General features: G+C 34.5%; 1 protein-coding gene across 1 annotated transcript in view; it reads left to right on the top strand.

Moving 5' to 3' along the window:
• Positions 1-27191, top strand: part of COL24A1 (collagen type XXIV alpha 1 chain) — a 354783-nt gene that overhangs the window by 183518 nt on the left and 144074 nt on the right. The window contains exons 24-27 of the mRNA XM_063105785.1: positions 11235-11288; positions 12596-12649; positions 13966-14019; positions 19944-19997. Coding sequence (XP_062961855.1) covers positions 11235-11288; positions 12596-12649; positions 13966-14019; positions 19944-19997 — 216 coding nt within the window. The remainder of the gene's footprint in view (positions 1-11234; positions 11289-12595; positions 12650-13965; positions 14020-19943; positions 19998-27191) is intronic.

The raw sequence follows: 27191 nt of genomic DNA, 5'->3' as shown, positions 1-27191 counted from the left end.
AACATTTTTCTTTTCGTTACTTTGAAAAAGTTCTCAGAAGATGTCATTAGCTTGAGATATTTTGCATTTGCACTCTACCTTCTCTTTATGAAACCTCTTTTTTTAATCACTTTGTCTAAGCAACCTGATGGGGAGTACTATAGCATTTTTACCCACAAATATATTAAATCTCTTCTTTTGAATATAGGAAAATAAATTAAATGAAATCTGGATTTTATTTTAACCATATCAGCTTTGTGTTTTATAGAAAACTTCTTATAAGTATGTAACTTTTTAATTTTCAGTTACAGATGGAAAAATAGTAGCAACTGAGATACAGGGTTTTTATGCTCAGTTTTTTTTCTGATTAATGAGTTTTGGAAAAACTCTGTGAGAAAATCTGTGTTTCTCTGGTGTATTGATGATACCATGAGAAATAATATCAATTTGCTGTCACTAAAATCATAAAAGACCTAGATGATACAAACTCTTCCAGAAAAGTTAGGGGGGGGTGAGACACAGTGGATTATAAATAGATTATAAGGAAATGAGTCTATAGATTTAAGAATATATGAGGGGTCTTTCAGAAGCTCATGGAAAGATTCATATTATCTTTTATTCTCCTCTTTTTCATGAACCTTTTAAGTACCCTCGTAGACTGCAAGAATTTTTTACCCTGACTTTTTTTTTTTTTTTTTTTTTGTCGTTTTTTCGTGACCGGCACTCAGCCAGTGAGTGCACCGGTCAGTCCTATATAGGATCCGAACCCGCGGCGGGAGCGTCGCCACGCTCCCAGCGCAGCCAAGTGCGCCACGGGCTCGGCCCTTTACCCTGACTTTTAAGACCTCCTATAATATATCCGTTACCTATCTTTACAGTTGTTATTTTTCATACTTCGCAACTTAATCCCTGTGATCCAGCCAAACCAGACCACTCAGCAGTCATTAAACATAACCCACTTATTTATGCCTTCTTTTCAGGCTGTTTCTACCACTCCTAAAGACCTTCACTTTCTCACGCCCATTGTCTGCCAAGCATCAACTTTCCAGACCCATCTCAAATCACCTGCTCAGCCATGATGTCTTTTCTAATCTGTATGCCCAATTAGATTCAATTTCTTCCTTCTTTAAGCCCTTCAACACTTTATCTACATTTTTATGGTCCTTAGCATATTTTGCTTTATATCACAGTTACTTTTTTACTTGAATTATCCCTACGGAAAACTCTCCCACAGCAGTGAGCATACTTGCCTTATATGTTGTACATTGACAATAAGCATATGTTGAACTGTGATAAATTAAGAAACGAAAGGTAATTTTTCTAATGTATTTGCTACAGGCTGTATCTTTAGAGGACTTTAGTATGCTTAAGCTGTGTCTGGAAATATAACAGATTCTTGTGAGGCAGTCAGAATAAGGACATTTCAATAGGAAAACAGCATGAGAACAAAACATGGAGGCATGAAATGATCTGGAATATTTACAGAACTTTATTTATTGTAAGCAGTTCAGAACAACTGGAGGGAGATAAGGCAAAGTGGGCAGCTTGCCTGTCTCATACTACTTACCCGTATTGTCCTTCCTACCTTTCATGGCTTACAAATACCTACTCTTCTTCCAGAAGTTAGATCAAGTATTACTTCTGTGCTTCACTTGAAGTATCCTCTATATTCGATACATTCTTCTATCATCATTTGTTGCCCTTACTTATTTACATATGTCTTTCCCCTATTCAACTTTAAGTCCTTTAAAGACCATGGTTTAGTGAAGCAAGAACTAAATCATGAAATGTAACTTCTGCTTAAGAAATTAGTCACAGGCTGGCCGGTTAGCTCAGTTGGTTACAGCATGGTGTTATAACAATAAGCTCAAGGGTTTGGATCCCCATACCGGCCAGCCACCAAAAAAAAAAAAAAAAGAAAAGAAAAAGAAATGAGTCATAGATAAAGGTAGATCCAAAAGCTTTCTCTGATCCATAGTTTTCTTTAAAGTTGAAAATTGCGCCTCACACTCACTGGCTTCAAAATTTGTACTCATCACCTCTCCTCTAAAATCCACTCAGAGCCCTCCTCTCAGCATTTCTGTAAATGGCACCCTATCCTCCACTTAACAAGTGTTTAAAGTTCAACATTTTCTTTGTGTTTCTCTCTTCTATGGCACTTACTTTTAATAGCTAACTCTTGGAAATTCTAGATTTGTAATATATTTTTCATCCGTTCTTTACAATCTTAATCCACTGACTTTTGGAGATTCTCACTATTTCACAAATATTTATTGGCTACCAGTTATTTGTCAGACATACCGCTATATGCTATAGATAAAAGGCTGAAAAAATTGTCCTCACCTTTCATACTTTAGTTGGGAGACAGGCGAAAAACAGTTATGATGCAATAGTGTATGGCTTTTAGAAAAGAGCACTGCATTCTGCATGGGGGAGTCAGGAGAAAACTTTGAAGAGGAGTCAGCACTTGAGCAAGACCTTGAATAATGTGGAGGAGTTTCCCTAAGAATGGAGCAAGGCCTTATGTAGCACTCTAGACAGCATGAAGCGCATATACACAGCCTGAGAATCAAGAGGGAACCAGCATATGATGAATTGCTACTAGTTTCCTACTACTGGTAAGGGAGGAGAGGAAAAAGAAAGAAACCGAACAGGTAGACAATGAAATAATGAAGAGTCTTATATATATATATGCATGCCATCCACATTCATTCATGTTTTATTCTGTATGAAGTAAGGAGATGTCAAACTATAGTAGTATTGTAAAACAATCATGTTAGCATGTTAGAAATATCATGCTGGCTGCAAGATAGAGGATGAATTGGAGGTAAAGGGAGACCAATAACAAACTTATCACAGTAATATTAGGCAGAGATGATAGCCAAGTTTTTTAACTTGAGCAGTGGTAAAGGGGAATGTTATGAAAGATATTTAGGAGATAGAGTACAAGCTCCATAAACTCAGGGACTATATCTTATATACAGTGCCTGGCACATAATATATATTCAACAAAAATTTATTCAAAGATTAATGATTTAGAAAGAGTCTATCTTAATCCCTTTTGACATGCCCTGCCCTCTCAGCTCTGTATATCCAAATCTTATCTATCCCTTAAAGGCCCAGCTCAAACACTATCTGCAAGAAATCTTCCTTACATCCCTGAGCTGAAAATAAACATTATTTCCTTTTAAATTCCATAAAATATAGTCTTTTGTAGTATTTAACATTTTCTTTCTTTTGTATTAGATATTAATTTATATATCTCTAGGCTCTCTCATTTGATTAAAAATGTCTTGGAGAAGAATTCCTGTTTGTGTTCATTTTTATATCCCTCATTCTATCTAGCACAAAAGTCTTTCACTTATTAGGTGTTCAATAAATATTTTGAATGAAAAAGCAAAGATCGTATCTAACTATGATTTTGGAAACAAAATATCCTAGAGTAGTATAACAAAGAATGTAAGAGTAAGGACTATGAAACCAGACTTCTCTCAGTCTAGTACAAGTTACCAATATCTAATAATAACCCAAATAGAAATGAATATACTGAAAATATGAAAGATTGTCAGAAGTGTGTTAGGGATAGAATGTTAAGTAAAAGTTTCAGAAAACCTCATAAAGATTAAGTAATTGGCAATTCTTTGTATTTTTTAATGTTGTATGTCTCATTCAAAAAGATCGTTTTTTTGACTCCTTGGTGTTGCTGCAGAGTGTGGGAATACAGAAAGACATCATTACATCACTCTCCTTAAGGAACATAGAATCTCAAAAAGTAACAAATTCATAATAGAAGAAACAAGACAAGAGTGAATGGTTTATGGTTAGTTACCAGAGAGTGTACGGTAAATGATCTATTTACTAAAGAGGATCAGAGTAGTGAGAGCTTAGAATCATTTAAAATATCAAGACGGCTTCTTGAAAAAGTTAAAAGTCGATTTAGCACTTAAAGTATGAGAAGAACGGGGCCGAGCCCGTGGCGCACTTGGGAGAGTGCGGCGCTGGGAATGCGCCCGCCGCGGGTTCGGATCCTATATAGGAATGGCCAGTGCACTCACTGGCTGAGTGCCGGTCACGAAAAAGACAAAAAAAAAAAAAAAAAAAAAAAAAAAAAAAAGAATATCTTTAAAAAAAAAAAAAAAAAAAAAAAAAAAAAAAAAAAAAAAGTATGAGAAGAACAAATTGATAATTCTCATGAGGAGACATGCGTCAGACTTCATGGAGTAACTGAAATCATAACAGTACAAAAAGTGATGGAGGGGGAAGGAATAAACTATTTCAAAAACAGCAGTTTAAAAAGAAACACAGTGGCCTGGGGGTAAAACATAATGGAATAATTTTTTATTGCATACTTTTTAAATTACATGCTATGAATTTCACAGCATCAGAAGTATCTCAGACAGCCTAGCATGTATGGCTGCCATGTTCCAAAAAACATCTGTGATGGAGAAAATTGTCAGGAGGGAAATTTGCATGTACTGCTGATAGAAATGAAATCCTCTTAAAATTATTCCCTTTTTAAAAATATTGGAAAAAAATTAAAAATAGTTATTATCCTGGATTAGAACTTTATATTGCCAGGTATAGCAAAAAAAAAAAAAAAAAAAAAAAAGAACTTTGTATATTAGGGCTGGCCAGTTAGCTCAGTTGATTAGAGCATGGTGCTGATAACACCAATGTCCGTGGTTTGATCCCTGTACTGACCAGCTGCCAAAAAGTAAAAATAGAACTTTATATTTTAGGAAGCAGTATAATGTCTTTTTAATAAGGTGTATGTCAATTAAAGTTCAGTCAGTTACCTGATTTTTTAAAAGGAATTTATTTTTTAATTGATGTATACTGATTGTACATATTTATGGGGTACAGAGTTATATTTCAATACATATATACAATGTCTGATGGTCAAATTAGGGTAGTTAGTATATACAATGTCTGATGGTCAAATTAGGGTAGTTAGTATATTTATCATCTCAAAAACATCATTTCTTTGTGACGAGAACATTTGAGCCCCTCTCTACTAGCCATTTAAGAATATACAATAAATTATTGTTAATTATAAATGCCTAGCACTACTGTATATCACTAGAATTTATTTTTCTTATCTAGCTGTAATTTTTTGTCCATTAACTAACCCTTCTCTATCCTCTTCTCCTCTTTCCAGGCTCTAGTAACCACAATTTTACTCTCTCCCTCTAAAAATTCAACTTTTTTTTTTAACTCCCTCATGAGTGAGAACATGCAGTATTTATCTTTCTGTGCCTGACTTATTTCACTTAACGTAATATCTTCCAGGCTCATCCATGTTACTGCAAATAACAGAATTTCATTTATTTTCATGACTGAGTAATACTTCATTTTATATATACCACATTTTCTTCATTCACTCATTTGTTGATGGATACCTAGATAACTACCATATGATCCACTATAAATACCCACTACTGGGTATTTATCCAAAGGAAAGTAAATTAACATATTGAAGAGATATCTGCACCCCCATGTTTATTGCCGCACTATTCACAATAGCCAAGATATGAAATCAACCTAGTTACACTGATTTTTTTAAAAGTTTTTTGAGATAAAAGATTTTGCTCCCCATAGCAGAATTACCATTTCTTTATTGCTAAAGTATCAGTTATTTTTTTTCTCATTGATATTAATAGACATAGTGATGGAAGATACCCAGCATGAAAACCTATACAAGTCATTTTTTTTTAAATCATTGTTTCTAGTTAAAATAGCATAGCATCCTTGGCAGTGTTGACATATAGCTTGATTGGAATTTTCACATTGTTAAGGTCTTCAAAGCCTGTGGCGCTCTGGCATGAGAGCTTCCTGCTGCTCTGTAAGAAGTATCTAATGCATATTTTTACAGGCCACTTTGCTAACCTTCAAGAAGGTCAGAGTATGAGGAACTTAAGAAGTCACATAGAGTTTTTGTGAAATTGCTCCAACTTCTCAGTTAGTCACTAAGGGCATCATTAAGCTTTAGTATTTTCAGTACAATATTATTATGTGTTACAATGTTCAAGGACCTGTTCTTTACACAGAGGGAGTTTCCTACCTGTAAGGTAGTAATGAGATTACTAATTTACTGAAAGAGTATTCTACAATGCAGCCAAAGCAAATCTCAAAACCTCTAAAAGCCAATACCAGAGAATTAGTGAGCAACTTTATATCCAATATGGAAGGACAGAAGAAAGCCAAGAAAGGAACAGTCACTTAGGCCAAAACTGTATATGATAGATACTCAAAAACAGCAGGAATAAGGGATACAAGAAGAGATAATAATGCCAGAAAGAAATGAGAAATGTGGCCCAGAATGATTTCATTGTGGCATACGATGTCTTCACCTTTCAGGAGAGCTTTTCAGGTTTTTCTGTGATGTATCTTAAAGAAGCTATCCTACACTAAAAATGTCATAGGTGTCAATCAAGTGGTATTGCAGAGAACAATAGTCCAAACAGATGACAGAGAACTTCAAGAAGGTTTGTCATTGCCTGAGAGAGGGAAAAAAACAGTCTCTTGTGGACATCTTTCTCCCTCTATAATCTCCAGTTTTCCTTCCTTATTTTTTCATAACTTAAACCAACAAGTAAAGATCGTAACATGTCTATGTGTAAACTTGCACAATTTTAATATTTTAGTTAAGAAATAAGCACCTAATTTATATTATGCATTTATTCTACAAATATTTACTGAGTACCTACTATGTACCAAGTATGGGGCTAGGCGATGAGATTAGCATTGAGATGAAATGAATAGAACACAGCCCCTACTCTCAAAGAGCTCACACAAGTTTAGAAGACAAATTTGGGGATTAAAGAAAACAGTAAATAATCTCTCAGAGGTCACAAAGTCTGCCTTTTCTGTAGATAATGTCAGTGAATAGTTTCATAGAGATATTGAAGATGCAGAGTGCTGTATAAACCCTCCTCACTACGAAATAAAAGTATTCCAAATTTTTGAAAATTTACCTCTTTCTTAGCTATTCAACAGGTTTTAAATACTCTTTAAATACCTGAGTGCTTTTCTTTTCTCTTATGGTTAAAGTCATAGAATTTTGGAGATTGTGAGAGGGATCATCTAGTCCATCCTCTTTGCTTTTTTAGAATTAGGAAGATGAGACCCAAACTAGTTAAAGATCTTGCTTCAGAATTGAATATCTAAGCTGGAACTCAAGCCTTTGGACTAGTAATTCACCACATCATGCTGTTATTTCCCTTATTTTTTACGTTGAGAGATTTTAAGGGAGGCTGGGGGTGGGGAGGGAGAGGAGATGGCATCAGATGGTAGATTTTCTCACTCTAATTTTGTCTTTAGATAAATCCACAAAAATCACAATACCTGTGAGGTCTGCATAAAAGAAGTACAGAACTAACTTAACGTTTTATATGAGGGTACTTCAAAAAGTTCATGGGAAAATGGAATTAAAAGATAATGTGAAGCTTTCCAAGAACTTTTTGAAGACCCCTTATATGAAAAAAAAATGCGTTGTAATTGCAAGCACATATTCTCTGTGAACGATCCTCCTGTTCATTATTAGAGTCTTAGGAAGAGATTACAGTTCAAATGTTTTGCAACGTGTCATAGTAGGAGAATTCCTCTTATTTCTCATTCAAAAAAAATTTTTTTTAACTAATAATCTAAGTCCAACCCATATAGGTGGTAGCCCTGTGCTGATACTCACATTATCACCCTTGATTTTTAACCAAGAGACTCATTCAAAAGGGCAGAATGTGGGAGCAACATTGCCAGGCCAATTGATTGCAGGGAGTACAGCACAAGTTGCCTTTCTATTCTCGAATTTCCCATAACACAAGTGTGAGTAAAAGCATCTGTTGAGGAGACATTCCAGGCATATTCTCTTGATCACTGCCAGACCTTCCTGAGGCAAAACTTCATTCTGAACTTTTATTTCATGACTACATGTTTGATCCAAGGGAATAAGAGTCAAGTAGTTGTTTGGGAAATGTCAGAACCTATTTGGATATCGAGCAGACCATCTAGTTATATCTGTTAGGAAACCTTATGTATCCAAATTTCAAGAGCCTGAAGTGGAGGAACTATGACCCCAAAGTAGACTATTGTCCAATTAGAAACCTCTAAAATCATGAAGTACTTGTCTATATTTTAAATTTTACTGGCAATATAAAACATGATACATTATTTAGTATTCCTGGCATGTATTATGCTGTCAAATATGTTGACTAAATGAATGAATTTATTTTATGATACTTTTATACCTTTTAAAGTGTTAATAAATGCAGGATATTTCATAAAATGGGTTTTTTTCTTCAGTTAGTCACCAGTGTTTGTAGATAGTTTCTTTGATTTTTGGAAACCTTAAATTAATAAGACAAATTTGGCACACTCTTAGTTTCAAAGACTACATAGATAGCACAGATGAGTAATAATTATTTTTATTTACTTGTACTACTACTTTATGCCAGAAAAAAAAATTAAGAGGGCTATGCATATTCTATGTTCAGTAACAGATATTATTTAGCATAATTTCTGTGCTACGTCATTTTCTGATTTGGTTTATTTGAACTCCTTAGGCACTAGATACTGATACAAGTATAGTAAAATTGCCCCACGTGATATAAGCACACCTCACATAATGAAACAGAAGTAGACTTCAGGCAATTTTTGGTAAATAACTCAAATATTCCAGAAAACAAATTGTAATAAGCTGTCTTTTTGCAACCAAAATGTCTTCAGTCTTTAGTGAGGTCCCAAAACACTCATTCCTAGCCAATCATTGGGAAAAGATTAAATCATCACTTAGTACAAATGAGAAGGAGTGAGTATATCAGAGAGTCTCTCTCAGGTTGGATTTGGAATGCATCCTAAATGCTATTTTCTTATACTTTGGACCCGGAAGCCAATCTCCAGAAGCCACATATATGCAATGAACAATATCCTTCCTTATAATGAGACAGGATAAAACATCCTGTTTTTTCTAAGGATGTAGTCCTTACCCAGGCATTGAAACTAGGTATAGGGTGTACCTTAAGAGCCACACTACTGGATATGACAGTTATTGTGTCATCATAAGTGAAAATTGAATAAAGGTAGAAATTCTTCATGTTTTTCCAGAATCTCAGGCTTTGGTTAAAAAGAGAATCTACCTTTGTTTGTTAATTTAGATATACTTTATCTTAGTGGTTTCTAATCTTTTCAGGAGTTAGGACCATTTTTACAAACCAACAAGCTGTAGTTGTACTTTTATGTACTTAGTACACTCTCAGTGTGTGTATATATACTCATTGACATTTTGCAGTAATTTCATGGTCCTCTGAGGCCCACAGTTAGAGAAAACTGTGAACACAAATTGGATTTTCCAGAAGCAAGCTGCTTGATGGCATTTTACTAGAGGGTGTTTATTAGGAAGCAACAGTTGTGTAAAGAAGGGAAAAGAAGCAGAATTGGGTAGAGGAAGAAGTCTAACTGTGATACAGGCCCCACTAAGTCTCAACCAGCCCTGCAAGAAGCCCACAGAAATAAATTATTAGATCACTTCCAACTAGATATAAACAATAATACTAGCATAGTGTTTAAAAGTATAGGTCAGTGCAGTCCAATAGAAATATAATGCAAGTCACAAAAGTGAGCCACATATGTAATTTAAAGTTTTCTACTAACCACATTAAAAAAGGTAAAAAGAAAGAGGTGAAGTTTATTTTAGTAATATTTTATTTCAGCTGATATATCCAAAACATTATCATTTTAATATGTAATCAGTGTAAATAATCATTAATTAGATTTCATAAGTCTTCAAAATCTGGTGTGTCTTTTACATTGAGGGTATATGTCAGTTTGGACTAGCTACATTTCAAGTGCTCAGTAGCCACATAAACTCATCCATACTACTTACGCTCATCTGCCTCAGCAAAGTGCTTAACTCATCTGCCTCATCTATCAAAGGGGAATCACAATAATACTACCAAATACGCTGGTTATGAGGTTTATCTCAGGCATGTCGAAAATGCTTAGTATATATTATTGTACCCTGGATCATTTGATCAATCGATGGATAAATAGATATTGATATGGATATGGATAAGGATGTGTATATCGATATGGATTGATGTGACTAAAATTATGCCACATGTATTAACTTCAGTTAGATTCAGCATAGCAAGCAAATTTTTTTTGATTCAGTGCTTTCTATATGCTGATATGTATTATATGAGAATCTATCTAAGCAGGGTCTTTGCTTGGTAACTATTGAAAAAGAAAATGTTTCATATGTCTTTAAATAATAATAGAAAATAACTTCCTTATAATTTCAGACAGACAGAAAAGGGATTATGCTCTTCTTGTAAAGCTTGTTTTATGTTATTCTTTTTGCTCTCTGTACTGCCTGAAGGAGGAATAATACAGAACCCCTAAAGACAAAGGTAGATAAACCCTGAGCCTTGTTCACTCTGAAAGTGTTAATGATTGCCATCTTTCACTTTTAACGCATCAGTTTCATTCCTTACTCAAGGTATGAGTATTTACTACCTAGAATATTCTTTCTCCCTTTTTCATTTGGCTGGCCAGCCACTTTTTATTCTTCAGTTTTCAGATGAAATGTCAGGCCTCAGGCCTTCCATGACTATCTGCTAAAACAAGCCTTCTCTCTTATTCTCCCCCTCAGCCTCATAGTTGTTTCCTTTATGAGCTTATATCACAATTTGTAATTACTTAATGTTTAATTTCGTTGTTTTTGTCTCTGTGTTACAAGACTTCTTCCCTCATGAGGGCAGAGCCTAGTCCTATCTTGCTCACTAATAAAATCTCATCAACCATCACAGTGCCTGGCACGGTGTGGGTACCAAATATAAGTGAGCGAATGAATGAATGATGGGCATGTGCTGTTTCCTCATGTACTGATGGACTTTGAAAAAACAGTCACAGAATTGACTTTTTGAATTAATATATCCACCTCAAGCAGGTATGAAAACTGCTGGGATTTTTTTTTTTAACATCCAGTAGATTGTTAGTTCCACGAGGACAGAGATTATGTTTGGATTTGAAACTCATTCCCTCCCAGCATAGTACCTGTCACATATTAGACATTCATACATATTTGTTTATTGACTAAATAAGTTAATTCTGATGTGAAGTTATAGACTGTGAATTTTACTTCCAGATAAAATTTAGGATGAGTTAGAGAGAAACATAACAATTACAGGTGATTTAAGACCAGGATGCTACAATACCAATGCAATATATGTATATTTTCTGTTATGTTTTTTTCCTAAAAGGGACCTGTTGGTTTACCTGGAGAAGTTGGGATTACTGGAAGTATTGGAGAAAAGGTAATTTCTTTCATTGTTTTATAGTAAGAATTCTAGGCTAAATTCAAAGGAGAGATTTTCATATGGCATTTTCTGTTAATTAGAAACCACTCATAACTTTAACACATTACCTGTACTGAATCTCTTAAATATATTGAAATGCTGCTAATAGCACATATGTTTCTAATTTTTAAAGGGCAGAGTACCCTTTTGGTTATAAAGATGTGGTCTTGGGAGAAAAGATGAAACACAAAGTCTAGGTTTATGACTAGAAACAAGGCCCCTATATGAAGCAGTTTCGAAAGAGAATAAGTTATTTTACCTTTCTCTCTCCTCTGCCTTATATGTTATATACTTGTTCCTATTCCCATTCTTGCATTTTATTGGTCTAGAGTATCCTCTCCCTTCCCTCTACGAGTATTTATTCAAAACCAAACTACTGTACTCAGCCGAATTTCCATCTCCTTTATGAAGTCTCCCCAGACTCCTCTAATCTTATCTGATTTCTTTCCTTCCTGGACTTAGAATTTGTACCACACAGTTTGAAATCTAATTGTCCTCTAATTGTTTTGTCTCTGTTAATATCATGTCTGCAGTTACTTGAGGGTAGAATCTAAGTTAAGTTTTTTTCATCTCTCTCCTAACTCTCAGTACATTCAAAGTGCTTGATATACACCTATTGATTTTTTTTTTTACTAACAATATAACAAAATATACTATGAGTTCAGTTAAAAAATGTAGATTTGTAATTTTTTCATTCTGATTTAGTCATTTGTATGCTGGGTTAAATCTTCTACACTGAGATTTTTTGCAGTCCGGACAATTTTAATATGAATCAGTTTAGTCCTTTTAATCTGCTATGGCAGATTTGATTATCATGATCCTTCCTCCAAAATTATTTCTTTGGTACCTAATTGTGGTAAACAGACTATAGAGATAAAATTTTCTTTAATGGTTATACAGATTAGTTACTTTTTAATACTCTTTGATACTTTCACTATTCTCATATTTTTTGTCTCATAAAATTACAAGCATTTTCACTTACAAAATCTCAGCATATGATACATGCTCAATTTCAAGTCCTGTTTATCCACCTTTCCATTTTCTTCATTTTAATAAGACTTTAGTATTTTTCCATTGGAAAACATCTTACGAGAATTTTTATTGTATTAAAAGTCTAGCACTTTTAGTGTAAAAATGCAAAATTTATAAATTTTTTAATTCGTGGAAATTAAGATGAGTCTGACAATTTTTCTGTCTATTCTTAGCTCAATCATGACTAATCGACATGCCTCAATGTCACTCTGTTTTCTTTGTTGTTTTAAAAGGGAGACCGTGGAAGTCCAGGCCCATTAGGTCCCCAAGGGGAAAAGGGTGTTATGGTAAGAGCTCAGTGATTTGAAAAATATGGTTCCAAAGAACATAATAAAGTTGAGGCATTTCAGAGGTGGAAATGCTTTGACTGGAATTTAAGTAAGTGAAAAATGCTATTTTATAATATATTTCAGTTGGCTCAGTTGGTTAGAGCACAGTGTTATATACCAAGGTCAACGGTCCAAATCCCTGTACCTGCCAGTCACCAAAAAAAAAAAAAACTGTAATAAATTTCCATTAGAATTTTCTCCTTAAATGATTTGTCTTCTAGAATGCCATATGGCACTAAGGCACTAGAAAGCATTAGTCAAATGATTCTGTAGTTTTAGGAGAAGAATTAAATCACCATAAATGAGCTAAAATTGATGAAGAAGAAAAGTCAATTAGAATTCTACTTATTCTTCTACAGCTTATAGTTTATATGGCACATGTCATCATTGCCACTATTCCACGAATTTGTGAGCATGATGTAATTTTTTGACATATGAAAGCTCAGAACCCATAATTAATTTTACTCTCTTGTATCTTTAAGATAGTAATAGCTGACAGTTTTTATATCTGGGTTGCACTTTTTAGTTTATTAAATAATATCTAAATGTGACAGGAACTAGAATGAATGATTATTATCAATAAGAGAATCTTCCTTTCAGAAAATATATTGTGATAGATTTCGTGGCACATAATACTGTCTACAAATTTATTTTACTTAAGTAATTCTTCATTTCTAACTTCTATGTTATCATAAGAGCCCTATAAGATTTTTTAGCTATTTCCAGTTGCTGTCAGCTACAAAACTTAATATAACCATAAGACTAATCAATTTCAGAAATTATTACATCCTAAAGCATTATCTGAGTCAGTGCTAATACCATAAAGTGTGTGGCCTTTCTAAAATTTGACAGGTTAGAGTATTTGTACATACGTACATTCCTTAATTATAAAATTCCCTGCCCTCTCTGAAAAGGATATGGTTTCAAGATCTATACAGCATAACATACGTCCATGCATAAGATAGCATAATCTACAGAAAGGTGAAATGAATGTTCTCTTCTCAGTAGTCTGTTATATTTGATTCTAGTTAGCAATTTTCTTCTCTATGCAAAGGCCTTATAATAAATGGATACATGGATTCTATGTAAACATGTTGTTTACTTCTGTGGTCTGCCTGCAGATAATTTTCTGTGAGCTCTTATATCTTGGATAGGAGAGGGAAATCCTATCAAATTATCCCTTTTTATGACTATTTATAGTTTACTGCTTTATCTTTAAAAAATGATTAAATGCAATGGAGATTTTGTGTCTTTCTTATTTTATTTAAATATAGGGATATCCAGGTCCTCCTGGAGTTCCAGGACCCGTGGGTCCATTGGGATTACCTGTAAGTACAGAAAAGATTTTATAATCCCTTTTAGAGTGTTTATGTTAATTTAAATCCATCGCTTTTGTTATGCTGTATTTTTCGTTTTTATGCAAAAGAAGTCATGTGTAAACTAGTGGAGACTGCTTCTCTCCCAAATTATAAAAAACACTTTGGAATATGTCATGTATCATGAAGTTCCTCACCAGTACTTGGTTTATTAACCATTTTCAGTTCTGCAACCTAAACTGGAAAACATTTATACTTCCTATTGAATAACCATACATAAGAAAGCAGGGTCAGAAATCAAGATTAGAAGTGAGACCAATCAGATAAACAAATCACAAGCATAAGTTCCAACATATTTTTCTTAAGAACTTGCAAATATCCTCAACCAGATAAAATTCATAGAAAATATACTTTTATTAAACAAAAATTGATTTGATTTTTATTATTACACTTTTTTTAACAACCCACTCTTGCGGGAACGAATCAGTTCCCACAAGAGTGATAACTCACTTTCCTCCATTAGGAGGGCATTAATTCTTTTTTTAAAAATTGGTTATGAATATTCATGAGATACAAAGTTGATTGTCACCCTTCATGCCCAAGATATGAAAGTGAAATCCACACTGGCAGCATGCCCATTACCACAAATTGTGTTTGTACCCAATGTCCACCACCAAATTATCCCCAACCTCCTTCTCCCTCCCCCTCCCCCTTTCCCATCACTCCACTTTGTATCCCAGAGTATGTTCTCTCCCTCTGCAAGTCCAATGCACCACTGTCGTCTTTCTTTCCTTCCTTCTTTTTCTCTTAGCCCCCACTTGTGAGTGAGTACATGTGGTATTTATCCCTCTGTGCTTTGCTTATTTCACTCAACATAAGTTACTCCAGGCTCATCCATGTTGTTGCAAATGGGGGAATTTCATTCTTTTTTATGGCAGAGTAGTATTCCATGGTGTATATATACCACATTTTCCTTATCCAGTCATCCATCGATGGACATTTAAGTTGGTTCCATGTCTTGGCTATCACATACAGAGCTGTGATGAACATGGGAGTGCAGATATCCCTTCAACATGATGATTTCCGTTCCTTTGTGTATATACCCAGAAGTGGGAATGCTGGATTGTATGGAAGGTCTACCTGTAGTTGTTTGAGGAAACTCCATACTGTTTTCCATAGTGGTTGTACTAATTTACAGTCCCACCAACAATGTAGGAGTATTCCCTCTCTCCACACCCTTGTCAGCATTTGTTATTCACTGTCTTTTTGGTTATAGTCAGTCTAACTGGGGTGAGATGGTATCTCAATGTAGTTTTAATTTGCATTTCCTTGATGACTAGTGATGTGGAGCAATTTTCCACGTACCTGTTGGCCATTTGTATGTCTTCCTTTGAAAAATGTCTATTCAGCTCCTTTGCCCATTTTTAAAATTGGATTATTTGTTTTTTACTGTGTAATTGCTTGAGTTCCTTTTATATTATGGGTATTAATCCCTTGTCAGATGCATAGTTAGCAAAAAATTTCTCCCGCTCTGTAGGTTGTCATTTCACTCTATTGATTGTTTCCTTTGCTGTGCAGAAGCTTTTTAGTTTTATGTACTCTCATTTGTTTTATTTTTCTTTTGTTGCTTGTGCTTTGGGGCTCATGTTCATAAAGTCTGTGCCCAGACCTAATTCCTGAAGTGTTTCACCTATATTTTCCCTTAGCAATTTTACAGTTTCAGGTCTTATACTTAAGTCTTTAATCCATTTTGAGTTGATTTTAGTATATGGTGAGAGCTGCATATCTAGTTTCATTCTTCTGCATATGGATATCCAATTTTCCCAGCACCATTTGTTGAAGAGGCAGTCTTTTTCCCAATGTAGATTTTTGTTGCCTTTGTCCAGTATTGGATGGCTATAAACCTCATGGTTAATTTCTGGGTTCTCAATCCTGCTCTACTGATCTGAATGTCTGTTTTTATGCCACTACCATGCTGTTTTGGTTACAATAGCTTTGTAGTATAATTTGAAGTCAGCTAGTGTTATGCCTCTGGCTTTCCCCCCCCCCCCCTCGGGATTGCTTTGGCTATTCAGGGTCTTTTGTTTTTCCATGTGAAAGGTAAGATTGTTTTTTTCATTTCTGTGAAGAATGTCATTGGTATTTTGATGGGGATTGCATTGAATCTGTAGATTGCTTTGGGTAGTATAGACATTTTCACAATGTTAATTCTTCCAATCCAAGAGCATGAAATATCTTTCCATCTTTTTGTGTCTTCTTTAATTTCTTTCAGAAGTGGTTTGTAGTTCCCATTTTAGAGGTCTTTCACCTCCTTGGTTAAATTTATCCCTAGGTATCTTATTTTTTTATGGCAATTTTAAATGGGCTTACTTTATTTCTCTTTCTGTTAATTCATTATTTGAGTATATAAATGCAATTGATTTGGGGGCATTTATTTTGTATCCTGCATTATTACTGAAGTTGTTAACTAGATCTAGGAGTTTTTTGATATAGTCTTTAGGTTTTTCTATATATATATTATCATGTCATCTGCAAATAAAGAAAGTTTGACTTCATCTTTTCCAATTTGGATTACCCTTATTTCTTTCTCTTGCCTGATTGCTCTGGCTAGTACATCTAGTACTATGTTAAAAAGAAGTTTATTTTCATTAGTTTCAAGAAATTTTTTGATTTCTTGTTTAATTTCTTCCTGGAGCCATAGGTCGTTCAGCAGCCTATTGTTTAGTTTCCATGTATTTGTATAGTTTCCAGGGGTTTGCTTATTATTAATTTCCAGTTTTAGTCCATTGTGGTCTGAAAAGATACTTGAAATGATTTCAGTTTTTTAAAAATTTGCTGAGAATAGGTTTGTGACCTAATATGTGGTCTATCTTGGAGAATGTTCCATGAGCTGATGAGAAGAAAGTATATTCTATAGTTGTTGGGTGAAATTTTCTATATATATCTGCCAGGTCCAGTTGGTCTAGGGTGTAGATTAAATCCTGTGTCTCTTTGTTGATTTGTTGCCTGGAATATCTGTTCAGATCTCCCACTGTTAATGTATTAGGGCCTATTTCTTTCTTTAGGTCTAAGAGAGTTTGCTTTATATATCTGGGTGCTCTAGTATTGGGTGCATATATATTTATGGTTGTTTAATCTTTGAGCTGGATAGATCCTTTTATCATTATATAGTGGCCTTCTACGTCTCTTTTTGGTTTTTGATTTAAAGTCTATTTTGTCTGATATAAGAATAGCTACTCCTGTTCATTTTTGGTTTCAATTTGCATGGTATATCTTTTTCCATCCCTTCACTTTTAGTCTGTGTGTGTCTCTACAGGTGAGGTGGGTCTCCTGAAGATAGCATATGCTTGGGTCTAGCTTTTTAATACAATCAGTCAGTCTGTGTTTTTTGAATGGGGAGTTTAATCCATTCACATTTAGGGTAGTTATTGAGAAGTGTTGTTTAATTCCTGTCATGTAATGGCTTTTTGTTTACATGATTTAAATACCTTTTGGTCATTACTTCCCTGTTTATTTTTCTTCTTCAATGTTGGTTGGACATTAAATGTGGCATGATTTAGCTTCTTTCTCTTTCTCATTGGCAGTTTTGTTTTAGTGGTGGGTTTTGCTCTTTTTTGTATATTTGTGATAGTGATCATCATTATTCAGATTCCAGATGAAGGACTTCCTTGAGAATTTCTTGCAGGGCTGGTCATGTGGTGGTGAACTCCCACAACTTTTGTTTGTCTGGGAAATACGCTATTTCTCCCTCATTTCTGAAGGAGAGCCTTGCTGGGTAAAGAATTCTTGGCTGGCAATTTTTTTCTTTTAGTATTTTGAATATTTCATTCCACTTTCTTCAGGCTTGTAGGGTTTCAGTTGAGAAGTCTGCTGTTAGACTGATGGCGGCTCCCCTATAGGTGACCTGATGCTTTTCTCTTGCTTCTTTTAAAATTCTCTCTTTGTCTTTGAGCTTTGCAAATGTAACTATAATGTGTCTGGAGGAGAATCTTTTTGGATTGAATATGTTTGGGGACCTTTGAGCTTCTTGGATCTGAAAGTCTGTATCTCTCCCTACACCTGGAAAGTTTTCTGTTATGATTTCCTTAAATAGGTTTTCAATACATTTTCCTTTCTCCTCCCCTTCTGGAATACCCACGATTTGGATGTCAGAGCACTTGAGGTTGTCTGCTCTCTCTCTTAGGTTTTCCTCATTATTTTTAATTCTTTTTTCCTTTTTTCCTTTTTTTTTTTTTTTTTTTTTTTTTTGTCTGCCTGGGTTATTTCAAAAAGACCATCTTTGAGATCTGGAATTCTTTCTTCTGCTTGCTCTAGCCTGCTGCTCAAGCTCTCTGTTGTGTTTCTTTTTTCACTGAGTGAATCTTTCATTTGTAGGTGTTCTGCTACACTCTTTTTTAAGGTATGAATCTCTTTGTAGATTTCGTCCTTCATATTCTGGATATTTTTTCTTGTTTCATTGTGGTCTCTAACTGAGTCTTCTTTTATTTCTTCAAGTTTTCTTAAGAGCATTGCTCTGAATTCTTTTTCAGATATTTCAAGGATTCCCTGTTCTATGGCGTCTGAAATTTGAGCATTACTGTATTCCTTCGGTGGTGTCATATCTTCTTGTTTATTTGTAGTTCTAGTATTTTTTCATTGATGTTTGATCATTTGGTAGAGGGTTTGTTTCTTCTATTACACTGAGGTTAGCTATGAGGATAAAGATTTTTTCCTCTATTTGCAGGCTTTACTGGTGACTCTTATTCAATCAGTGTAGTTGGGTGAGCAGTAGGTTACCTATAAAGTGGCCCTTGCAGCTACTGTGGTGGTGAATGGTCCATGCTTGACAGTAGTGGCTATATCATACCACCTTGGGTCCTAATCCAGAGTCTATGGCCATAGAATGAGCTGCGTGACTTACCTTTCAGTGGGGCGGGGTCTGGGGGGGAGGGACAGACCGCACCTCCGCGTGAGTCACTCAGGTTGGCTCACCTCTCCACCAAAAGTTGATTTTAAAAATACTTCATTTTTTGTTTACAGAAAGATAGTGAAATTTTGCCTCTAAAGAGATAAATTTTGCTTATCCACATTTGGCACTTATTATGAACTTAAATATGAAAAAGATTAGCCTTTAGGATCCCCTGAGCCAAAATTTTCTTATCAGAAATGGTTTATACTAACTTTTGTGAAGCTTGTGTTTTAAAACTAAGCCTGATTTTCCTGTATATTTATAGACATGTTATTGGCTTCTTAAATTAGGGAGACTGATCTATAGCATAGTTGACAGTTTGTTTACTCACAGAAAAGAATAAATAAATCTGAAATCCTAAAGTTTACTGTATTTTTATCTACCTAATATTATGGATAAATAAATTTTGTTTTCCAACTGAGTCTTGATGACTATAGGTATAAAAATAATTCGTTATAATTGACTTAACAAATAGCAACTTAATCTCCATTGCAGGCTGTTTTTTGTGGTGTATTAATTTGGAACATCTTGTGGCATTTTCATGGTAACAGAACAAAAATCTATTTTTATGTTTGGGATTATGATAAATGTCTAGAAAAATGGTAAAGACATCTTACCGTGATAGCCTTTGTTTCTTTGATGGGCCAGGTAGATTAGATTTGTCTGACTGGCTGAGTGTCTCCTTTCTCCATCACTCCATGTGTGTTCCTCCTGAAAACTACCTGGTCAGTGAATATTAAAACTTCTCATTATTTGTTCAGGGTGTAAACACCCAGAAATGACACTTCTCCAAATAGTAGAATATTCCAAAAGCAGAATACTGGGGGAGGTTTTTGATAATTAATGAATATTTTTAAAGGAGGCTAATCAATTTTATTTTAAGAATTCCCAAGGAGAGTATTACACATGTGATAAGAAAGTTTATCACCATTATTCTGATAACATTATTGTGAGTTCTATGACTGATTTTTAAATTTGCAACATACAGGGTCATGTGGGAGCAAGAGGATCACCAGGGAGTCAAGGTCCTAAAGGACAAAGAGTAAGTAATCTAATGAAAGAAGTACATTAACCTCAAAAAAGTCATTTCATAAATAGTGATGTGTTCAACAAAAATAGTACCATATCTTCTAGAATTGTGCTTAGGTATTTGCAAGTTTTTCCTGTCTATTCATTATATTAGATAAACTACCTATTTTAATTGAAATATGACTCATAGTCATTTGTACTTTAAAATTATACATTTACATTTTAATTTTCACATTTATCACTAACTCATATAGAATTCTTTTTTCTTATTCCAAATCTCCAATTCCATTCTTTGAGGGAATTGTAAATGTGAAGATCTTTAAATAAATTACTTTTCTACTCACAGCAGACTTACATACAAGAAAAAGTAATGTTATGACAAAATAAGAGCAATAAGAAATAGAATGAAGATACACAGGATGAATAAGAGTTTAATTGTAAACTGGAGGTGTTATAATCATTGTTGTCTAATAATTATGCATACAGAATTAAATTTAAAAGTCTTTGTCTCTTTAAGTTGTCTCTTAAAACTTAAATTATTTTTTCTTTAAAGATATAAGAGCCACCATTTATTGCATGCCTGTCACCTGCCAGACACTTTTACATATATTACAGGCATTTATTGAACTTTGCTTTATTGTATTTTGCAGATATTGCATTTTTCCAAATTGTAGGTTTGAGGCAACCCTGAATAAAGGAAGTCTATGGGTGCCATTTTTCCAACAGCGTGAGCTCACTTTGTCTCTGTATTACATTTTGGTAATTCTCGCAATATTTCAAACTTTATCATTATTATTAATATAAACTATTTTATAATTATTATTATGGTGATCTGTGACTAGTGATCTTTGATATTACTCTTGTAATTGTTTTGGGGTACCACAAACCTCGCCTATCTAAGACAGCAAACTTTACTGATAAATGTTGTGTGTGTCTGACTGCTCCACCAAGTGCCCTGGTCTCTCTCCCTCTCTTCAGGCCTTCCCATTCCCTGTGACACAACAATATTCAAATTAGGCCAATTATATAGAGGGAAAGTATCTCAACATAATTAAAGCCATATATGCCAAACCCACTGCCAATATCATCCTGAATGGGGAAAAGCTGAAAGCTTTTCCTTTAAGAACAGGCACTAGACAAGGATGCCCACTCTCACCACTCCTATTCAACATAGTGTTGGAAGTACTAGCCAGAGCAATCAGAGAAGAGAAGGAAATAAAGGGCATACAGATTGGAAAAGATGAAGTCAAACTGTCCCTGTTTGCAGATGACATGATCCTATATATCGAACAGCCTAAAACCTCTACAAAAAAACTGTTGGAATTGATAAATGATTTTAGCACAGTAGCAGGATACAAAATCAACACACAAAAATCAATAGCATTTCTTTTCTCCAATAGTGAACATGCAGAAGGAGAAATCAAGAAAGCCTGCCCATTTACAATAGCCACCAAAAAAATAAAATACTTAGGAATTGAGTTAACCAAGGAGGTGAAAAATCTCTATAATGAGAACTACAAACCACTGCTGAGAGAAATTAGAGAGGATACAAGAAGATGGAAAGATATTCCATGCTCTTGGATTGGAAGAATCAACATAGTGAAAATGTCCATACTACCCAAAGTGATATACAAATTCAATGCAATCCCCATCAAAATTCCAAAGACATTTTTCTCAGAAATGGAAAGATCTATCCAGACATTTATATGGAATAATAAAAGACCACGCGTAGCCAAAGCAATGCTGAGCAAAAAAAATAAAGCTGGAGGCATAACACTACCTGACTTTAAGCTATACTACAAAGCTATAATAACCAAAACAGTATGGTACTGGCATAAAAACAGACACACTGATCAATGGAATAGAATAGAGAATCCAGAAATCAACCCACACACTTACTGCCATCTGATCTTTGACAAAGGCACCAAGCCTATTCACTGGGGAAGGGACTGCCTCTTCAGCAAGTGGTGCTGGGAAAACTGGATATCGATATGCAGGAGAATGAAACTAGATCCATACCTCTCACCGTATACTAAAATCAACTCAAAATGGATTAAGGATTTAAATATACACCCTGAGACAATAAAACTTCTTAAAGAAAACATAGGGGAAACACTTCAGGAAATAGGACTGGGCACAGACTTCATGAATACGACCCCAAAAGCACGGGCAACCAAAGGAAAAATAAACAAATGGGATTATATCAAACTAAAAAGCTTCTGCACAGCAAAAGAAACAATTAAAAGAGTTAAAAGACAACCAACAGAGTGGGAGAAAATATTTGCAAAATATACATCTGACAAAGGATTAATATCCAGAATATATAAGGAACTCAAACAACTTTACAAGAAGAAAACAAGCAACCCAATTAAAAAATGGGCAAAAGAGCTAAGTAGGCATTTCTCTAAGGAAGATATACAAATGGCCAACAGACATATGAAAAAATGCTCAACATCACTCAGCATCCGGGAAATGCAAATCAAAACCACATTGAGATACCATCTAACCCCAGTTAGGATGGCTAAAATCCAAAAGACTATGAACGATAAATGCTGGCGAGGCTGCGGAGAAAAAGGAACTCTCATACATTGTTGGTGGGACTGCAAAATGGTGCAGCCTCTATGGAAAATGGTATGGAGGTTCCTTAAACAATTGCAAATAGATCTACCATACGACCCAGCCATCCCACTGTTGGGAATATACCCAGAGGAATGGAAATCATCAAGTCGAAGGTATACCTGTTCCCCAATGTTCATCGCAGCACTCTTTACAATAGCCAAGAGTTGGAACCAGCCCAAATGCCCATCATCAGATGAGTGGATACGGAAAATGTGGTACATCTACACAATGGAATACTACTCAGCTATAAAAACGAATGAAATACTGCCATTTGCAACAACATGGATGGACCTTGAGAGAATTATATTAAGTGAAACAAGTCAGGCACAGAAAGAGAAATACCACATGTTCTCACTTATTGGAGGGAGCTAAAAATTAATATATAAATTCACACACACACACATACACACACACACACACAAACCGGGGGGGGGGGGGGGGAAGAAGATATAACAACAACAATTATTTGAAGTTGATACAACAAGCAAACAGAAAGGACATTGTTGGGGGGGAGGGGGGAGGGAGAAGGGAGGGAGGTTTTGGTGATGGGGAGCATTAATCAGCTACAATGTATATCGACAAAATAAAATTTAAAAAAAAAAAATAAATAAATAAATAAAATAAAATAAAATTTAATTATTCAAAAAAAAAAAAAAAAAAAAAAAAAAAAAAAAAAACAAATTAGGCCAATTAATCACCCTGCAATGGCCTCTGAGTGTTCAAGTGAAAGAAAGAGTCACTTGTCTCTCACTTTTTTTTTCTTATACATGTTGTTTTTTTCCTAAGTAATGAACTTTATTTGCATAGCAGTTTTAACTTTACAAAGCTATTGGACAGAAAATATAGATAGTTTCCACACCCCACCATACACAATCTCTCCTATTATTAACATGTTACATAAGTGTGGTGCATTTGTTACAATTATGATCCAATATTCATCTATTTTTAACTCAGTTTTACATTAAGGTTTCCTCTTTGTGTTGTACAGTTCTGTGGGTTTTGCCAAATGCATAATGCCACGTGTTCACCATTACAGTATCATACAGAATAGTTTCACTGCCTTAAAAATCCTCTGTTTTTCTCCTATTCATCTCTCACTTCTTCGCTTCTCCTCTGAAACCCTGGCATCCACTGATTTCTTTTTCCATTACCTAAAACATTTATCACTCCTTTGTGTCAAGAACATTCAAAATCATCTCTTATAGCTAACTGAAAACATAAAATAAATTGTTATAGTCACCCCACACGGCTATGAAACACTAGATATTATTTCTCCTATATAGCTGTGGTTTTGTGTTTGTTAACCAACCTCTTTCTTCTCTTCTCCCCTACCTTTTTCAGCCTCTGTTAACCAACATTCTACTCTCTACTTCTATGTGATCAATTTTCTTCTGTTAGTAGGGATTGCATTGAATTTGTGGATTGCTTTTGGTAGTATGTCGTTTTCACAATATTGATTCTGCCAATCCATGAACATGGGATGTCTTTTCACTTCTTTGTGTTCTCTTCAGTTTCTTTCATCAGTGTTTTATAGTTTTTCTTGTACAAATCTTTCACGTCCTTTATTAAATTTATTTCTAGGTATTTTTTTCTTTTAGCTATTGTATATGGGATTGCTTTCTTGGTTTCTTTTTCATCTTGCTTGTTATTGGTGTATAGAAATGCTACTGGTATTTGTGTGTTGATTTTGTATACTACAGCTTTACTGAATTTGTTTATCAGTTCTAAGAGTTTTTTGGTGGAGCTTTTAGGGTTTTCTGTATACAAGATTATGTCATCTGCGAACAGGGACAATTTGATTTCCTCCTTTCCAATTTGGATGCTCTTTATTTTTTCTCTTGCATAATTGCTGTGGCTAGGACTTCTAGTACTGTGTTGAATAAGAGTGGAGAGAATGGGCATCCTCGTCCTGTTGCTGCTTTTAGAGGAAAAGCTTTCAGCTTTCTCCTGTTTAGTAAGATATTAGCCATGGATTTGTCATATATGGCCTTCATGATGCTGAGGTGTGTTCCTTTTACACCTCATTTGTTGAGGGTTTTTATCAAGAAAAGATGTTGGATTTTATCAAATGCTTTTTCTTCATTATTTGTTCAGGCTGTGTAAATCAAGAGCCAGAAAAGATTGCTTAAGCATAATAAGCTAGGCATGTGAGTGACTCAAAATTAATAGATAGGTCAAGCAAAACAGATATTGTTAGAAGGAAATATAAATACACTGAGTCCAAGTTACAAAGACATTTGTTCTGTGATAAGGGCATTTCCCTTAAATATAGATTAAAATTGATTTTAGGGGTCATAGGGATGGGCTTTGAGTTCTCATAAAAGTCTTTCTAAATCAGCAAGTATGCAGTTTATGTTAATGTTTTAGTAAATCACAGATTTTTTTTCTTTTTTCTTTTAATTTTAGCATTTATATGAAGTAGTGGTCCTGTCTCTTATCATCTAATGCATTCAGGATTAAATTGATCATTCATGAATTTGGTTAACTCCATAACATTATTGCCTACAATTCAAGTACCTACTACTTTACAAAACATGCTTAGTTTATGTAGCTGAACCATCAGACTTTTATTCCAGCTTTGAGAACCTACTAATAGTTTATTGTAGCCAACTTAATTTTTCATAAGAGTATAAAGGAAGGATTAGATTTTCTATTTAGCCAGCATACTTTCTCCAAGAGAATTTAACTTTATGCCAAATTAGGTATCTATTATAATGCTATTCGTCTAGCTTTCTTAGAGCTTGTCCTAAAGCTTATTTTGTCTTAGGAGTCAAAGCAGGCATATACACTAACCCATGGGGTAACTTCTACAACCAGTGTCAGAGGGAAACTTACAGATGCTGATAAGGCTAAGCTTTTAGTTAGTTAGATTACTCTTGCCTGGAGCATAGACTACCTTTCCTAGAGTTCTGCCACCATTGAACTCTTAATGAGCAAACTTAGACTTTATAGCCTTCAAAGCAATTGTACTACTTAGACCTTTTTTTTCCCAATTAAATGCAGTTATTTCTACCATCACTATAGGCATGGAAACCAGTATTTCTTTGTTCCCTGTGTAGCCCAGGCTTACTAAATGAAATAATAAATGTAAAAGTATTTTTTTAAAGTAAAACATTGTAAAATGAGTGGTTATCATTACTGTAAGTATTCCTTAATTTTGGAGGGAGTTCCTTTCAATTATATTACCAATCAGCTCTTTACTTGTGAATGTTTAATATTCATTTTGTAAATGTATTCTAATTTCTAGTCCTCTATTCCAGCCTGAATTCACTTCCTAACAGGATTAACCCTTATTTCTTTTTAACATTTGAAAAAATATTACTAACTTAATAAAGCACAATTATTCAAAGTCTTTGGGCATTTAGACATCATGGGAGTCAGGCAACTCACCTAACATCTGCAGAGTTCAGTTTCTCCATCTTAAAAACTGGGGATTGGACTAGTTCATCCATGGCAGTAGGTGATTTATGTGGCAGGACAAGAAACTGGCAGTTAATTTTGAGGCTTTTCTTCAGCTAGATTCAGTCTTTCCTGTATATACTCGTAGGCAGCCACTTAATCTGATTTTATTCAAGAAAGGAAACTTATTTACCATCTTGGACCAAACAAACTTTTTAAAAAAATTCTAAATTTACAGCTCTGTGTCAGGGCATTTATATGAAATAGTTGTTTTGTCTCGTATCATCTAATGCATTTAGAATTAAACTGATCATTCATTAATTTGATTAACTCTTTAATATTATTAAAGAATTTTGAAGCTTTATCTTTATGGCTATCATTTAAACTGAGAATGACTTCTAACTCTCTGTCACTAGAGTTGAACTTATTATCTACCACCACTCCTCTGTCCACCCCAAAGTTACATTTCTAATTTTTTTTTCTATTAATGCTGTTATTGTTCTACCAGTTACTCAGTGTATACTCAGTTTTCTGTTGCTTAAAACAGAATACCTGAAACTGGGTTATTTTAAAGAAATACAATTTGTTTCTTACAGTTTTAGAGGCTGGGAAATCAAAAGTCCAGAGGGTATGTCTGGTGAGGGCCTTCTTGGTGGAGTGCCTGCAGAGTCCTGTGGTGATCAGGGTATTATATGGTGAAAATAGCAATAGCATTTTCATGTGCTCTCCTTATAAAGCCACCAGTCTACACCTATGATAACCCATTAAACCATTAACACATTACTCCATGAATGGATTGATTCATTCATGAGGGCATAGTATTCATGATCCAATCAAGTCTTAAAGGCCCTACCGTTAAAATACTGTAATTAGATTTTCCACCCTCTTAACACTGTTGCAATGGGGATCACATTTCCAACACATGAATTTTAGGGGCAACATATTTAACCTATAGCCTGCAGTAACAAAATGTCCAAGAAAGACATAGAAATTTGAGGTTACAAAGGCGTTTTTTTAAGTACCTGGTTACCAGTGGACACATTTTCAGTTCAGAGCATACTTATTTTCTGCAGTATTTTAGAATGTTGACCACTCATTCCTTTCAAACTCTGTTAGCCTTCTTTTGTTACTCCAAAAACATTTAGCACTGTTTTTCACAGGGAAGAAAGAGGAAAATAAGGCATTGAAC

This window comes from Cynocephalus volans, chromosome 8, assembly GCF_027409185.1.
Source record: "Cynocephalus volans isolate mCynVol1 chromosome 8, mCynVol1.pri, whole genome shotgun sequence".
Taxonomy (NCBI): Eukaryota; Metazoa; Chordata; class Mammalia; order Dermoptera; family Cynocephalidae; genus Cynocephalus; species Cynocephalus volans.
Note: the sequence above shows the minus strand (reverse complement) of the source record. Positions and strands in the feature narration are given on the sequence as shown.